This window comes from Hemiscyllium ocellatum, chromosome 25 (assembly GCF_020745735.1).
Source record: "Hemiscyllium ocellatum isolate sHemOce1 chromosome 25, sHemOce1.pat.X.cur, whole genome shotgun sequence".
In the NCBI taxonomy this organism is placed as follows: domain Eukaryota; kingdom Metazoa; phylum Chordata; class Chondrichthyes; order Orectolobiformes; family Hemiscylliidae; genus Hemiscyllium; species Hemiscyllium ocellatum.
The window spans coordinates 25,852,402-25,870,856 of NC_083425.1; the positions used below are offsets into that span (position 1 = coordinate 25,852,402).

The following is an 18,455-nucleotide window of genomic DNA, read 5'->3' on the forward strand; positions in this document are numbered from 1 at the left end:
CATTCAGCCGAAATAGCAGTGCAGACAGCAGATCAAATTCAAGGTTTTAAAATAATGAAACATTGAGTGCTAAATTGTGATTTATGCCAGATTTATAACAGCTTTTATTAATACCGTCAGATAAATGGTAACAATTTTCCGCAATTCATTCAGTAAGAATGAGCACTAAAAAAATTACATTCACTCGAATGTATTTAGTTCAGTTGAATTCCTTCAGATATTCTTTGCAACTTTCTGTATTGACACAAAATGATTTGCTTTGATTTGTTCCATATCCCACCTACAGCCCTGTCAGCTGCTCAATCTGATAAGCGGATTACTGCCAGGAGTTGAAGTCAATTGATTGATTGAATCTATGTTGATCAGTGAAAGTCTATTGTTTGATTGGCATTTCAGCCAGTCTCTCTCTCTCTCTCTCTCTCCCTCTCTCTCTCTGGGCTGTCTACACTTTCTAAATTGATTAGGATGTGATGGCAATGTGATCTGTAAGTGCACCTCTGAAATGTAAATCTGTTCATTAAGTGTTGAGTGAATATTTTTACGATTTCTGAGAGCTGGATTTTAAAAAAAGGCATTTTTTCTCCATCATTATTTTAGTTCCCTTTCATGGTCTATTCATATTAATACTACTCAATCTTATTCAACTAAAATAGCTGATTCCTCAGTACTGATCGATTCTGCAGCTTTTCGAAATATGTATACTTTCTGTCACATCCTACAAGGAAACTATTTTTGTAATGGGCAAATTAGATTTTGAAAATGTCATTGGTCAATGATTTCATGTTAATTCTGTTGTGGTTTATCGATCAGTTTCTTTGCATTCTTGCCTTCCATTCTTTCTTGCCCTTTTTTCTACAGCTCCTTCCCTACTGTTACGAAGCTTATGAATGACTCTCTCACATATTAGAGTTAAACTTTCTCTGCACCTTCTCTGTAGCTATAACACAATATTCTACATTTTGTTCTATTACCCTGATGTTGTTAAGTAAGTTATGATTTGTCTGGTTAGCATGTGAAACAATAGGATGATGAGAATAGAATCCCTACAGTGTGGAAACAGGCCACACCAACTCTCTGAAAAGCATCCCACCCAGACTCACCCTCCCTACCCTATTTCCCACAGATAATCCATGCAATTTTACACAGCCTGGATACATTGACAATTTAGCATGGCCAATCCACCTAACCTGCACATCTTTTGGACTGTGGGAGGAAACCGGAGCACCTAAAGGAAACTCACACAGACACAAGGAGAATGTGTAAACTCTACCCAGACAGTCACCCAAGGGTGGAATCAACCTGGGTCTCTGGTGTTGTGAAGCAGCAGTGCGAACCACTGAGTCACTCCATAAATAAAGGTTGATACATTCAGGAAACACACATTTTGCCAAAATTTGGGATTAAACCACAGACCTTTAGATCTGCAGTCTAGCGCGCTATCAATTGAGTTATTTCAGCTGGTGATACATTGCACTGTATTTCGAAACATGTGACGAAAAATCAAATCAAATCTTTCCTTCCTTTTTCCTTCTCTTCCAATTCCTCTTTGGCATGAATCATAAATATACACGTAGGCAGTTTCAATGTTGTGTGTGTGAGAATCTCAACTCTGGCACAAGAGTTATACATTTTTCATGTATAGACTTTCCTGTAAGCTTTAAAACGTTTGGAAACATAATTTGAAAAAGTGTATATCTCAGCATTTAGGCTGACTCAGCTTATGTGAGAACTCATTTCTTTTTCCAAGCAAAAAAAAATGCCTTTGCATATCATATTTTATAAGCCTAACTCCCTTTTTGGTTACAAAATGTTACATTTACTTTAGTAATTGGCCTCAAGTTCGTCAGCTTGTGTGTTGAAGCAAACAACATGGTGTTTTGCGAAAAAGACGTGTGAGTTTTAAGGTACACTCATGTGCGGCATACTGCTGAAAAATCAAAAGAACTGGAAATCAGAATCAAAAACAGAAATTGCTGTTAAAACGCCAGTTCTGAAAAAGGGCCACTGGACCTGAAACGTTAACTCTGATTTCTCTCCACACATGCTGCCAGACCTGCTGAGCTTTGCCAGCAATTTCTGTTTTGTTGTTGGTGGAGCATACAGTATGTGGCACGGTGAACGACAAATAGAAATCTGTCCTCCAACCAAATGAATGGAGTACAAAGACGCTGCCAAGCTAATAGTCGTAATATTTGCAAGCTCAAACAATAACTGTGTAGCAGTGAGGGAACTCAGTGTGGTGAAAAACTGATAAGAAGAATCCACTCCGAAGAAGATTCCCAGGTCCAACTGCACCATGCTAACAGGGAGCCGCCAGTTGTTGAGAAGGATGTGTCAAAAATCATCAGACTGGATATGTCCTCACCAGAAACGAAAAATATATTTACAATATATGCAGGTAAGTGTGCCAAATCAAACTCTCAATCCAGCAATTTTTTTTACAGCAATCTGAAATACATATTTCAGACCAACAGCTTGTTGATGTAGCTGTTTGATAAACTAAAGCAAGTGATATTGCAACAAAAGGTCAAGATTGGGCAAAAAGGCTTCGATGACAAAAGCATTGATTTCCAATGGTTCATCAGAAGCAATAAAAATGCAAGCATTCACTAAGTCAGATTGGCAACATGGATGAAACAGCTCTGAATTTTGATATGCTCACTGTTCCCAACTGTAGGGCAGCAACGGTCAAAAATAGTTCTACCAGCACAACACAAATAGACAAAATTCATTGTAGTGCAAGCCTGCATTGGTAACAGAAATAAAATCAATGCATATGGTAATTTTCAAACTTAAAACAATGTACAGTAAAACATCAAGTTCCTTGCAGGTGTTTTTCTGCATTTTCATGATATTGATTGGATGCAAAAGGATGGAATAAGTTATAGATCGATAATGTGTGGAATATGCATCCCGGTGGCTTAGATAGAGTGCAAAGAATTAATGTTGGACATGGCCAGATCACACATAACCGATGAGGTCAGGATGTGCTTGCAATGAACTAACGTCCACATTACAGTTATAACAGGTGTTATGATTGTAGTGAAAAGCACCATCAATATACATCTTTCATCATTTAACACTCAAGACAACATGGACTAAGAGTGGTTCTGAAAGGGATGCTCCTGAGTTAAAGTAATGGTTGTGTTCATCTGACAAGTCCAGGCAATGCATGTGGATTATGAAACTGGCTCCCTCAGAGTTACCGTCTTGAACACAAGGCACTGAAAATTAATGATGCATCAAGAAATTTTCATCTCTTGTTCACACTTGGATGATAGATTTACACTTTGAGAGTCAACAATTGCCTAAAAGTATCCAGCTTGAAATGAAACAAAGACAGACACCAGAACAGAATATCACAGCAGCCTTTAAAATCAAATTGAGATAAAACAATCTGGGCTTGTAGTAACATAGATACTAGAAGCTCTTTCTCTTTCAGTCTCATTCTTGGAAACCAGCATTGGTGGAAAACAGTCATTCACTGAGAACTCTGTAATGCAAACTTCGCCTTTACTAAAGCAACAGACAACAGCTGAATATTTTTTGATTTAATTTATTATTATTATTACATTTACCTAGGTACAGTGAAAAGTATTGTTTTGCGTGGAGCCCAAGTAGATCTTTACTAACAAGGTGAATAATTAAATCAAAATTAAATTGAATAGTTGCACGCGAGTCTTGTCAGTGCTGCAACACTAGAGACACTCAAGATATGTGATTGCATTTGCCTTTACTTTCCTGTCTGCACTAGACACCATTCTGCCTATGCAAACTTCCCTTTGTGAGCTAACTACTTGTATTTGTGTGCTTACCTTTCACATCATATTTTGTTATTTTTTCAGAATACAATTAAAACTGAACTCTCTTTCACTGAAGAAAACCTCAGAGTTGCCTCATCTTCATTTTTGATGAGTTGCTGAGTTTAATTGAAGTGTTGGCAGCTGCATGCTTCTAAAGAAAATGAAAATACAACATTGTGACCACCCATTTGACTGAAGCTGTGATCCCTCCTCACTGGTTGTAACACTGGACATCTAATATAAATATTTGCATGTGTGCTTCAACAAGCCATTCAAGAATCATGTTTGCACCTAATGGAAGAGGTGGATGATTGGCAGACAAGAAATCTTAACAAAGAGTGGATATATAGACGCTGCCCTGTTTAAAGTTTTGTATGGTTTCATTATCAAATACTGGGATGTTATTAGTGCATCAAGTTTCGTTAATGCGTTCGAAAAATGTAGAATATCCAATTCAATGGATGGAGAGAAATGAACTCACTAAAAGTGATCCAGAGAGGGATCCTGATGATTATGCCATATCCAAAGTGTCTTGGAATGTTTTTACTCAAAGGGCGGCATGGTGGCTCAGTGGTTAGCACTGCTGCCTCAAAGTGCCAGGGACCCGGGTTCAATTCCCACCTCAGGTGGCCGTCTGTGTGGAGTTTGCACATTCTCCTTGTGTCTGCATGGGTTTCCTCTAGGTGCTCTGGTTTCCTCCCACAATCAAAGACATGCATGTCAGGTGAATTGACCATGCTAAATTGCAACATAGTGTTGGGTGCATTAGTCAGGAGTAAATATAACGTGGGGGATTGGGTCTGGGTGGGTTGCTCTTTAGAGGGTCGGTGTGGACTTGTTGAGCTGAAGGGCCTGTTTCCACACTGTAGGGAATTTAATCTAAACATGGGGAGGCAGATTTAGAACACATTTTTAAAGCACCTGCAATGGTTTGATAATATTTAGCAAAGTTAGCCCTAATTACTTTCCCTTCTTTTTTCCTGATGTGAACAGCCTCATTATAATTTTTAACTTTCACATTTCAGGGGATCAGTGATTTCTGCGTGGCTCCAGACAAGTTCATCATGAACATGACACGGAATAAAGTTAGCTCAGGTAAACTTCCACGTCCTTCAAAAGTATTATACATCTTTTCTCTTCCCCCTCCTTCCCTCAAAGTTGGCAACTGATATGAGAAAAAAGTTCTGCAAATCAATGACATTTTAATCCTATTGTTTAAGTCATTCTATGTGACCTCAGGCAGGGAGTGATAACTCTTCACCCGTGAGGACCAGGATGATGGCTCAATCAAAGTTTCCTGGGATTGTCCTGAAGGATAGCTCTCTGATTACCCCTCCCCCTCCCCCACCCAAATCTAAAGTGTGGTCTTGCCAAATTTCCATTAGACCTCAATTTCTCCAGGGAGCAACGGAAAATCTGTGCATTCATGGTCCCAGGCCATTGCAACATGTAAACATAGGAACAAGCCAAACAGCCACAAGGGAGAACCGGCTGGCACTGTGCTCCAAGAGTTGCCAGATTTCAGCAGGTGGCTGATTGGACTTGTGTGGGTGAGTCAGATCTGACAGCAGCACCCACAGGCCCAAATCCAGGCGTCAGCCTTCCATGTGCCTGAGGGGGCAGGGGGCTCAGGGCAGACCAAGTGGTCGAGAGGGGTCCAGGTTTTGGGGGAAGAGCTAGTAGTTTTGACACAGGCCGAAACCTGAAAGCAAGCCTGAAAGAGGCGGAGTTAGCCTTCCAAGCAGGTTTGAGCATTCTGGACAGGGGATTCTGAGCATTCTGTAGGGGGAGGGCAGTTGGAGACTACATTGTGTGTTGGGGGAGCAGCAAAGAAAATAGCTCAGCTCTTCAAGGTAGAAGAGCTTCAACAGAGCAGAACTTGCAGTCTCAATGGGTCAGAGGGATCAAAATGGAAGTAAGGAGCATAACATGAAAAACGTTCTGATAGTTGTAGTCTTTAACCTGAGCAGCTTATTTTGAACTTTATGACCCTATAAAGGGGTAAATGTGTTGTGCATTGTTGCCTGGAAGCTTCAGGCCAACGTTCCCTACATTCCTTTGACCTTGCCAATCCTGCCTTCCGCTCCACACCTTCACCTTCCCTCCCACACGTCACTCACCTTTGCAAAGCTCTCCATAACTTTGACAATAGTGGGGATTACATGTTCATTTTTATTTCTCAGTAAGACAAAGGGCAGTTTCCTCTCTGAACTAAAATGTCTCACCCCTGATCATGATCTCAGTGAATCTTTTCTTATTCTCTTCACAACCACACTGTCTTTCCCAAAGCAACATTACCAGATTGGACATGATATTCCAACTAAAACCAATCCAATAATTTGTGAAAGTGTAATTCCTGTTTGCTTTTATCCCTTCCACCATTATGTGTATCTTTTATCAATAGATTTAACAAACTGTCCTCCCAGTTGTTTCAAGTTTTATAGATTAGTGCGCAAGCAGATAAATATGTCTGTTTGTCTTTGAAGTTGCCTACTCTCATCTTCATAATTTTGATAGTTCACCCGATTGTCTCAAATGTTATTCATATATGAGAAAGAAATAAAGCTTACAACCATACGGCATGGTGGTTCAGAGGTAAGCATGGCCGCCTTACAGCGCCAGGGACCTGGCTTTGATTCTAGCTTCGGGTGACTGTCTATGAGGAGTTGGCACATTCTCCACGTTTCTGCATGGGTTTCCTGCCACAGTCCAAAGATGTGCCAGTTAAGTGGATTGGCCATGCTAAATTGCACATAGTATCTAAGGGTTTGCGGGCTAGGTGGATTAGCCATGGGAAATAGGCTTACAGGGATAGAGTATGAGGCGGGTCTGCATGGGATGCTCTTCAGAGGGTTGGTGTGGATGCGATGGGCCAAATGGCCTGCTTCCACACTGTAGGGTTTCTATGATTCTATGAATAATAATGGCATGAACACAAATTGTTGTGCACAGCCTCATGTTTCTTTTTTTGCCAAGTAAAATGAAACCCAAACAATTCATCCATCAGCTGAAACTATAACTTTTAGATTTAGTTGTACATATATCAATAAACTGGCTTCAAAACAGCTGAACTTTCCACAAGAAGTTTGTACACAAGCACCGTTTCAACACATAATTCATGTTTTAGAGTTGGGCTTTGGGAGTTCTAACTGATGTTTATTTGTTTTGCTTACAGATGTAGTACATTATTACCTGTATTGCAGCCACAGCATAAGTAACCCATTTCAACAGGTTTGCAATATTCTATATTGATATAAATTTTAGGAAATGAGATAAAATTAAGTGGTTAAGTAATATGTTCTAATCATACAAGTGAAACGAGTTCATCCTATTTTGTACGTCAGTATGTATAATTTGAAATTGTAAAAGGAGTGGGAGTAATGAGATGATACCTTTAAGAAAGCTGGCATAGGTGTGATGGGCTGAACAGCTTGTTTCCATATTGTAAGTTTCTGTGATGCCAATTTCATTGGCAGTAGATTTGAAATGGTGACAGGTAATGTGTGTATGTACTGTGATTCACAAGATATCACAATTATGTACATTAGGCTTTATGAGCCAAAAGGACTTTACCTGTCTATTATGTTTATATCTGTTCAATTTGAAGCTTGATTTATTTTGGAAAGAGGTAAATTTTTCTATCATTAGCTAAGTTATTCACATGGAAACATGAAACTAAAACGTAAAACTAAAAACTGAACATGGACATGGAAATTAAAAGAAGGAAGTGATTTTCAAAAAAAAAGTTTTGTTCAATACAATCTTTTTCCTTGTACAGATTCTTTCAAGTTTCCAACGATCTTTGACTGCTATGGAACGACAGATTCAAGGAATGATGTACATTGCTGTGCCAGTATTCCCAATGGCAAAGGTAAGAGATAAAATTTTATTTTGTAAAGCATTGATTATGTTTCTCAGTCTTACTATGACTGAATCCTTGAACATGTTGTCATCTCCCAACTTAATTTAAGCTTATACCAAGACTTAATTTTCCAGGTTATTCACTTCTGACCTTGGTATAGTTTCTCTTCTGAACCTAAGTGATTTTTGGCAATTAATCACCCCTCAAGTTGAGCACTTCTCCCATGTGGTTCACCGGTTCACCTGTTGCACTCTAACTGTCCACTCGTAACCAAAATATAAACTACAGTGGTTTGTCTTGCTGTATGTATATGGTTGATTCTGCAATGTGCCTAGGCCTACCTCTATACTATTATAAGTGTTATGATACTTGGAGTTCCTTCGCTGGAATAGGCTAATTGCATTGGTTGCTACATGAACCAAGAGCTTCCTCAATTTACAGCAGAGATTGCTTATTCTATTAATGAACTAATTGAGCTATTGAGTAATTCCATATTGTTAGTTCTGATATTGAAAGTTTGGAACTCATGTATATTCCTCTTCAATCGAAAACATCTCATCCCTCCATATGATCTCCGTGAATCTTGAGTAAAGGTAACTACAAAGACATGAGGGTGGTGCTGGCCAGAGTTGATTGGAAGGGGAGCCTAGCAGGAAATACAATGGAGTAATTAAATGTCTTTAAGAGTGAGATAGATAGATTCTTGATTGGTAAGGGGGACAAGGGTTACAGGGAGGAAGTAGGAGAATTGAGTTGAGAAACACATCAACCATGATAAAATGATGGAGCAGACATGATAAGCCAAATGACCTATTCCTTCGTTATATCTAATGGTCTTATGGTCTAATCTTTCATGTTCTTTTCATGACCTTGTCTTTCCTAAAGCATGATTGCAAAATTAGATACTATATTATGAAAAGCACCAGTCCAATGATTTGTAATAATGTAATACTTACTTGTTTTTGTCCCCTCCACTTTTATGTGTAAAGTATAGGAGTCTATCTTTTATCAACAGATTTATCAATTGCACCTTCCAATTGTCTTGAATTTCATATATTTATCTGCCTGTACACTAATCTATATCTGTTTGTCTTTGAAGTTCTTCATAATTTTGATAATGCATCTGAATGTCTCAGATGTTATTAATATATGAAAAAGAAACAAAACTACAACTAAATAACAATGACATGGACACAGATCATTGAGTGTATCCTCCTGTCAGGAGTAATTTGCTCGTCAGCTCAAACTACAGTTGTTTGATTTAGTCAAACTTGTCTGACTAAACATTCTGCCTTCTCAGAAGGACCTTCTTGAGATACAACTGCTACTAAATAGATCTGAAACCAACTTGCATCAGCTCACAGCAATGCTTGACTGCCGAGGACTCCATAAGGTGAATTAACAATGAAGCAAAGTAATACCTTTGCCTATTTTAAACTTTTGCTTTGTTTTTTTTAAACTCTGTTTTCTATCTTTTACCTATGAGTAAAAAGTGAGGTCTGCAGATGCTGGAGATCAGAGCTGAAAATGTGTTGCTGGTTAAAGCACAGCAGGTCAGGCAGCATCCAAGGAACAGGAAATTCGACGTTTCGGGCCAGAGCCCTTCATTCCTGATGAAGGGCTCTGGCCCGAAACGTCGAATTTCCTGTTCCTTGGATACTGCCTGACCTGCTATCTTTTACCTATGGCTACAATGTAGTGTTTTAATTAAAAACCAAAAGAACTGCATATTCTGGTAATCAGAAACAAAAACAGAAGTTACTGGGAAAGCTCAGCAGATCTGGCAGCATCTTTGGAAAGAAATCAAGAGTGAATGTTTCACATCCAGTGACCCTTCCTCGGTCCTTTTTCAGCAATTTCTGTTGAGGATTGTGTTTTAACGTGTTTGTTAAATGCTGGCTCCTGATCGGCTACCAGAAATAAACATTACATTGATTCCCCATTTTGATAATGAAGGAGTTCCTTTTTAAAGCTCTTGGCTAATGTGAGTTGAGTGAAAGTTATACCTTCAATCTGGAATAGTAAGAAAATCATTTCCTATTAACATTAATGTTTTGCAAAGAAAATGAGTCTTGTTTAGTTACATAAAGAGGCAAAAATTAACATTTGCCTTGAACATATTTTAAGTTGTTCACTCTGTAGAAGTCATTTATGTCATTCAGAACAAAATTACTTGTCACTTGGGCAAATTAAGGTAAACCAGTTTGAATCTGTTAAGTGTAAAATACATTTAATTAATTTGCTTGAGTTTTTTGAAGAATAAGCAAAAGGGTAGATGAGGATAAAGCTGTTGATGTGGAGCATGCGAACTCCCAAAAGACATGTGACAAACTACTGTTTAAATTACTTAAACAAAGTTAAAGTTCATAGAGTAAAACGGGCAGTAGCAATATGGAAATGAAATTGTCTGAGTGACAGGAAACAAAGTGGAATGGAGCACAGCAGCTTTTCAGGCTGAAGGAGGGTTTTTGGTGGTGTCCCCCAACAATGTAAGGCCGCTGTGCTCTCCCTGATACATATTGATAACCGCTGTGTACAGGACACTGCTTTGTATTTGAGGATGATGCTATTTTGAAAACAACGTGAATGATAGTGTAACACTTCAAAAAGATGTAAATAGATTGGTTGAATTGGTAGACACGTGGCAGATTAAAGTTAATGCATTTAATAAATTATGTTAGAAGGTGTGCAGAGAGACATGTAAGTCAAAGGATACTAAAGAAGTTGTGGGAGTAGAGGGGCTTGAAGGTGACTGAACAGCATGATTAATATCATACTAAAACTGGGTTTTGTCAGTAGGAGCAAGGAGTTAAAAAGCAAGGAAGTTATGCTAAACCTGCATAAAACACTGACTTGACATCAACTGGAGTATTGTGTCCAGTTCTAGGCACCGCATTTTAGAAAGAATATGAAAGAGTGAGACAGGGAGTAGAAAACATTCATGAGAATGTTTCCAGGAATGAAGAACTTAAATTATATGGAGAGATTGGAGAAGATGGGATGTTTAGCTGGGAGAAGAGAAGATTGAGAGGAAATTTTATGGAGGTTTTCAAAATGATGAGGTGTCTCATAAGACTGAGCAAAGAGAATTTGTTCTCAAGAGTGGAAGGATTAAGAACCAGAGAGCATGATTTATGGTCATTGGCAAAAGAAGCAGTGGTGAAGCATGAGAAAATATTTTTTACACATTGAATGTTCAACTTCTTGAATGCAGGGGGAGCAGGGTCAATGGGGCTTTCAAAAGATAATTGGATCATTATTGACAAAAGTCATATTTACTGGGCTTCTGAGAAAAGACAGGAGTGACACCAGGTGAAAAGTACATTTGCAAATGCTAATTCAATTTTCAGCAATCATTTAGAAAGCGTTTGTGTTAAAACAAATTCCTAAGAGCTTCCCAGTAATTAACTCTGGAGATGTTGGATAAATGTATGAGAGTTCAAGTGGTAAATGGCTTGGTGTAGGTTAATCTTTCTGAGGTGAACAACTTAAAAGGCATAAGTAAAAGAAGAAAGGGTATTAAATCTGTGAATAGACTCAACCCACCATTGATTTGGGAATGTATCACCATTCATTCAGTGTTGCTGGGTCAACGTTCCAGAATTCCCTTCCTAATAGCATTGTGGGTCTACCCACAGATTTAGAGTGAGAGGAAAAATTTAAAAGGACCAAAGAAGCAACTTTCTCACACGCAGGGTGGTGCATGGATGGAATGCTCTGCCAGAAGAAGTGGTGGAGGCTGCTTAAATTACAACATTTAAAAGGCATTTGGATGGATATATGAATAGGAAGAGTTTGGAGGGATATGGGCTAAGTGCTGGAAAATGGGATTAGATTAAGTTCAGATATCTGGTCAACATGGACAAGTTGGATTGAAGGGTCTGTTTCTGTGCTGTACATCTCTATGACTTTATGAGTAGGAAATGGGCAGCAGTGAGTCAGTCACCTGTTTTCTTTCCTTTGACCAGTTAAAATAAGCCTTTGTATTTTAAAAAAATATGTATAACACCATAACTAGGATTTGTAATGCCTTTTTCTCTGATCCAGTAACATCGTATTGTACTGCTAAGTTGGTGCAGGTTGACTCATCAAATTCTGTACAGGGTTGCATTTCCTAACATGATTTTCTCTTTGTTTCTCTATAGGACTATCTGGATGCCCTAATTGGTGTGTGTTACGATGGGGTTGAGGGATTACTCTACCTTTCACTTTTTTCTATCCTGGCTGCAGTTGCGTTTTGTGCCATGATCTGTGCAATATCTTGTGCTTGTAACCACTTAGTAATCAGGTAAATGCCACACTATCTTGTGTCATGTACTGATTTTGAAGAGTGTCACATGCAAAGGAAGTTAAACGTTCTCCCTCTTTCTCTTCATAATGAGTTGATAAAAATATTTAACAACACACTGTTGCGAAAGATTGAGGGACCTAGGACAAGGCACCAAGAACATAGATTGCACATAAAAGATGTTGGACAGACAATAGGAGAAAACCTTTACAAACAACAGGTTGGGGTTGTGGAATAGACTGGCTCAGTGAGTTGATGATTAAAAAAAACAGAAACCATGTCAACATTTAAGAATGCTTAAACAAAGACAGAAATTGCTGGAGAAACTCACCATGCCTTAGGCAAGGGGAGAGTTTGAGTGCCACAGAGTTATCTCAGCTGGTACAGGAATTGTACCCACGTTTGTGGCATCATCCTGCATTGCAAACCACCTATCCAGCAAACTTAGCAGTCGTTGAAGATGAGAACGAGGGATACACAAACAGAATAGACACATAGAAACATGTAAATAAGATCAGGAATAGGCCATTCAGCACTTCAAGCCTGCTTCGCCATTCAGCACTTCAAGCCTGCTTCACCATTCAATATGATCATGGCTGATCATCCTATTTCAGCTTCCATACCATTTGATCCTTTAGCACTAAGAACTATAACTCCTTATTTCATATCAGACCTAAATGGCCTAACCTGTATCCTTAGACTGTGAACCAGACTTCTAATTCTGGACTCCCGTGTTATTGGAAACATCTTTCCCGTGTTTAGCCTGTCTGGTCCTGGTAGAATTTGGTAGGTTTCTATGAAATCCTTTCCTGATCCAGTCTCTCTTTATATTTCAGTACTGCTATCTCAGGAATCAGTCTGGTAAGCCTTTGTTGCATTCCTTTCTTAGGTGGAACATCCTTCCTCAGAAAAAGAGACCAAAACTGTGCACAACAGTCCAAATAAACTATGGGATTATGTCTGCTGATGCTTATAGGATAATCATTAATGTGAACTGGTTGGGCCATTCTATTTTCATGTTGTAGTTCAGTTATGTAAAAAAGGAATTGTTTACATTCCTTTCCAATAGTGAGGGAGCCATCTCTGTACATGTTCAGAGATTTTATATGTTAAAAGGTAGTGGAAGATTTTCCTGATTGAGATATTGCAATGTAAATGCAGTTTGCTTGAAGAAATTGTTTTATCCTTAATTGCAATACATTCTGCAATGTTCAATATGATTGGACAAAGTATCTTGTTGCAAATGGTGTGTCTATTAAAAACGTCCACCCAAGCAATCAAGCATAGCTTAGGAAATTCTTAAACTCTGTGGACACCATGGGTAACAATCTGATCCCCAAGTACCGTATTTGGTTGATAATATTATAAATTATCACTGAACAAAGGTGGTTTCAGGTGACGTGACAGTACGGCATTTTACAGCTGGTGAATAATAGCATACTGAGTGAGTGATAAAGGAATGTAAGGAGCCTCAATTGATATTCTTAGACGGGATACCACTTATTCTCAATTCTTAATTGCCCTTGAACCGAATGATTAGCTCAGCCATTTCATTGGGCTGTTGAGAGTCGAACAGATTCTGGTGAAGTTGGAATTGCATGTAGGTCAGACTATGTAAGGATGGCAGATTTCCTTCCCAAAAGGACCAAGTGAACCAGGTGGGTTTTTGTAAGAACCAATATGATGTCAAGGTCACTATCACTGACACTAGCTTTGAATCCGTGTTTAATGTTTGGATTTTAAGTTCCAACAACTGCCAGGTCCCCCAAGTATTAGCCAGTACCCTCTGGATTGTCAGTCTGTTGATATTATCAATATCTCCCACTAATAATTATGATAATTAATTAATAAATAGAACTTTAAGGAGTGTAGTCTGATTTATAAAGGACATCTCTGTGCCTCACAATACAAAATATTGTGGTAGCCTTCTTTAACTTGCACAATGAATGCTGGCCTCATCCCATGAATTAACAATAAAGAACAGTGACATGAAAACAGTTTATTCACCCCAAATGAGAGAAGGAAATGTAGTTGCAGTATAAAAAGTAATTTTTAACCAGTATGTTCTGACTCACTTCTTGTGCAGGAGGGACTTGTACCCTGACCTGCCAGCCCAGAGGAACGGGCACTGCCAAAAAAAAACTGTTTGGGTGAAATGTACATTGTTATTCAATACCATGTGGATACAGAACTGGCTCAAAAGTAGAAGACAGAAGGTGGTGATGGAGGGTTGTTTTTCAGACTGGAGGCCTGTGACCAGTGGAGTGCCACAAGGATCGGTGCTGAGTGCTCAACTCTTTTATCATTTACATAAATGATTTGGATGTGAGCATAAGCGGTACAGTGAGTAAGTTTGCAGATGACACCAAAATTGGAGGTGTAGTGGACAGTGAAGAGGGTTTCCTCAGATTACAACAGGATCTTGACCAGGTGGGCCAATGGGCTGAGAAGTGGCAGATGGAGTTTAATTCAGCTAAGTGCGAGGTGCTGCATTTTGGGAAAGCAATCTTAGTAGGACTTATACACTTAATGGTAAGATCCTTGGGAGTGTTGCTGAACAAAGAGACCTTGGAGTGCAGATTCATAGTTCCTTGAAAGTGGAGTCGCAGGTAGATAGGATAGTGAAGAAGGCATTTGGTATGCTTTCCTTTATTGGTCAGAGTATTGAGTACAGGAGTTGGGAGGTCATGTTGCGGCTGTACAGGACATTGGTTAGGCCACCGTTGGAATATTGTGTGCAGTTCTGGTCTCCTTCCTATCGGAAAGATGTTGTGAAACTTGAAAGGGTTCAGAAAAGATGTACAAGGATGTTGCCAGGGTTGGGGTTTTGAGCTATAGGGAGAGACTGAACAGGCTAGGACTGTTCCTGGAGTGTCGGAGGATGAGGGGTGACCTTATAGAGGTTTACTAAATTATGAGGAGCATGGATAGGGTAAATAGGCAAAGCCTTTTCCCTGGGGTTGGGGAGTCCAGAACTAGAGGGCATAGGTTTAGAGTGAGAGGGGAAAGATATAAAAGAGACCTACAGGACAACTTTTTCACATAGAGGGTGATACGTGTTTGGAATGAACTGCCAGAGGATGTGGTGGAGGCTAGTACAATTGCAACATTTAAAAGGCATTTGGATGGGTATGTGAATAGGAAGGGTTTGGAGGGATATGGGCTGGGTGCTGACAGGTGGGACTAGATTGGTTTGGGATATCTGGTCGGCATGGATGGGTTGGACCGAAGGGTCTCTTTCCATGCTGTGCATCTCTATGACTGTGACCGGATGGATCCAGCTCGCTGGGAATGTTACAGTGTGAGGTAAGGTATTGAAATTGTAATTATAATAACCACTGACTTTCACTGCACTCAATGACCTTGTCTAAAATGTTTGTTCATTTGGCTACCTTTAACTTGTGACTCGACTGGAAGTATTTCTGAAAATAAAGTCTAGAGTGAGGAATTTAAGTAGTGTATTGAGCTAGAGGAGAGAAATGCAGCTTATATAAAATTGCTTTACTGGCACAAGTTCTCTATCTTAGATTATTTAAAAGGACCAAAATTTATCATCATGTATGGGAATGGATATACAAATTCAGAATCATGAAAATGGATCATCTGGCACAAAGTCTGTTTTGCTATTTAATTCTTAATTTTTATTTAACTTATTTATCTAATCAAAGTGTTCAGAGATGTTGTTACACACCTCTGGATCAAGTGGGACTTGAACCCTGTTTTGCCATTTAGCCTAGCACAAGTATATAGTTCTAGTCAGGGTTACAAAGAACAGTACAGCACAGGAACAGGGCCATGGACCCACCAACCCTGCACCGACAAATGATGCCTGTCTTAACTAAAAACATACTGCCTCTTCACAGTCCATATCCTCTATTTCCTGTCTATTCATATATATGTCAAGATGCCTCTTAACTATCCACCTCCACCTCTTCTGGCAGCACATTACAGGCACTTACTGCCCTTTGCAACAAAACTTGTCTTTCACATTGCCTTAAACCTAATCCCTCCAAATGTATGTCCCCTTGTAATTCACATTTCTGCCCAAGAGAAAAGATTCTGACTATCCATTTTATCTATGTCTCATGATTTTGTGAAGTCCTATCAAGTCACCTCTCATTCTTTGATGTTCGAGTGAAAACAAACTAAGTTTGATCAGTCTCTCCTCAGCTAATACCCTACAAACCAAGCAATATCAAGGTAAATTGTTTCTGTACCGTCTTCAAAGTCTCTACATCCTTCTTGTAGTGTAGCAACTGCACACAATATTCCAAATGTAGCCTTATTAAAGTCCTACACAGCTACACCTTGACTTGCCAATTTTTTAGACTCTGTGCCCTGACTGATGAAGGCAAGCATGCTATGGATGTTAACTTTCCAAACGTAGACTGGGACTGCCATAATGTTAAGGGTTTTGGTGGAGAGGCATTTGTTCAGTGTGTACAAGAACATTTTTCTGATTCAGTATATGGATGTATGTACTAGAAAAGGTGTAAAACGTCACCTATTCTTGGGAAATAGGGCAGGGCAGGTGACTGAGGTGGTAGTGGGGCATCACTTTGGGGCCAGGGATCATAATTCTATTTGTTTTAAAATAATGCTGGAGTAGGATAGTCTGTATTTAAAAGTTGAGTTCTAAGTTGGAGGAAGGCTTATTTTGATGGTATTAGGAAAGAACTTTCAAAAGCTGATTGGAAGCAGATGTTCACAGGTAAATGGACGGCTGGAAAGTGGGAAGTCTTTAGAAATGAGATAACGAGAGTCCAGAGAAAGTAATATTCCTCTTAGGGTGAAAGGTAAGGCTGGTAGGTGTAGGGAAGTTCTAGTCAGGGTTACAAAGAACAGTACAGCACAGGAACAGGGCCATGGACCCACCAACCCTGCACCGACAAATGATGCCTGTCTTAACTAAGAAGAAAAAGAAGGAAGCATCTGTCAGGTTTGGACAAGAGAGATGAATTGAATCCTGAGGAGAATCCAAAGGCAGTAGGAGTATAAGTAAGAGGGAAATCAGAAGGGGAAAAAGGGGACATGAGATAGCTTTGGCAAATAGAATTAAGGAGAATCCATAGGGCTTTTATAAATATATTAAGGACAAATGGGTGACTCAGGAGAGAATAGGGCCCCTCAAAAATCTGCAAGGTGGCCTTTGTGTGGAGCTGCAGGAGATAGGAGAGATACTAAACAAGTACTTTGCATCAATTTTTACTGTGAAGGGGGCACGGAAGAATTAGAATGTAGGGAAATAGATGGTAACATCTTCAAGAATGTCCATATTACAGAGGAGGTGGTGCTGAATGTCTTTAAATGAATGCAAGTGGATAAATCCCCAGGACCTGATCAGGTGTACCCTAGAACTCTGTGGGAAGCTAGGAAAGTGATTGCTGGGCCTCTTGCTAAGATATTTGTATCATCAATAGTCACAGGTGAGGTGCAGGAAGACTGGAGGTTGGCTAACGTGGTGCCACTGTTTAAGAAAGATGGTAAGGACAAGCCAGGGAACTATAGACTGGTGAGCCTGACATTGGTAGTGGGCAATTTGTTGCAGGGAATCCTGAGGGTCAGAATTTTCATGTATTTTGAAAAGCAAGGACTGACTAGGGATAGTCAACATGGCTTTGTGCGTGGGAAATTATGTTTCATGAACCTTTTGAAGAAGTAACAAAGAGGATTGATGAGGGCAGAGTGGTAGATGTGAGCTATATGGACTTCAGTAATGTGTTCGACAAGGTTCTTCATGGGTGGGTGGTTAGCAAGGTTTGATCTCATGGAATACAGGGCAAACTAGCCATTTGGATTCAGAACTGGCTCGAAGGTAGAAGACGGAGGGTGGTGGTGGAGGGTTGCTTTTCAGACCGGAGGCCTGTGACCAGTGGAGTGCCACAAGGATCGGTGCTGGATCTACTGCTTTTTGTCATTTATGTAAATGATTTGGATGTGAACATAGAAGGTATAGTTAGTAAGTTTGCAGTTTACACCAAAATTGGACATGGAGTGGATAGCAAAGAAGGTTACCACAGAGTACAATGGGATCTTGATCAGATGGGCCAATAGGCTGAGGAGTGGCTAATGGAGTTTAATTTAGATAATTGGAAAAGCAAATCAGAGCAGGACTTATACACTTAGTGATCAGGTCCTGGAAATGTTGCTGAACAAAGAGACCTTGGAGTACAGGTTCATAGTTCCTTGAAAGTCGAGTTGCCGGTAGATAGGATAGTAAAGAAGGCATTTAGTTTGCTTTCCTTTATTGATCAGAGCATCAAGTATAGCAGTTGGCAAGTCATATTGTGGCTGTACAGGACATTGGTTAGGCCACTTTTGGCATATTGCTTGCAATCCTGGTCTCCTTCCTATTGGAAGAACATTATGAAACTTGAAAGGGTTGAGAAAAGATTTGCAAGGATGTTGCCAGGTTTGAGCTAGAGGGAGAGGTTAAATAAACTGGGGCTATTTTCCCTGCAGAATGGGAGGCTGAGGGGTGATCTTATAAAGGTTTATAAAA

At 39.6% G+C, this 18,455-nt stretch overlaps 1 protein-coding gene across 1 annotated transcript in view; it reads left to right on the plus strand.

Moving 5' to 3' along the window:
- Nucleotides 1-18,455, plus strand: part of ttyh2 (tweety family member 2) — a 145,006-nt gene that overhangs the window by 101,783 nt on the left and 24,768 nt on the right. The window contains exons 8-12 of the mRNA XM_060844822.1: nt 4,829-4,898; nt 6,979-7,034; nt 7,582-7,674; nt 8,966-9,058; nt 11,811-11,953. Coding sequence (XP_060700805.1) covers nt 4,829-4,898; nt 6,979-7,034; nt 7,582-7,674; nt 8,966-9,058; nt 11,811-11,953 — 455 coding nt within the window. The remainder of the gene's footprint in view (nt 1-4,828; nt 4,899-6,978; nt 7,035-7,581; nt 7,675-8,965; nt 9,059-11,810; nt 11,954-18,455) is intronic.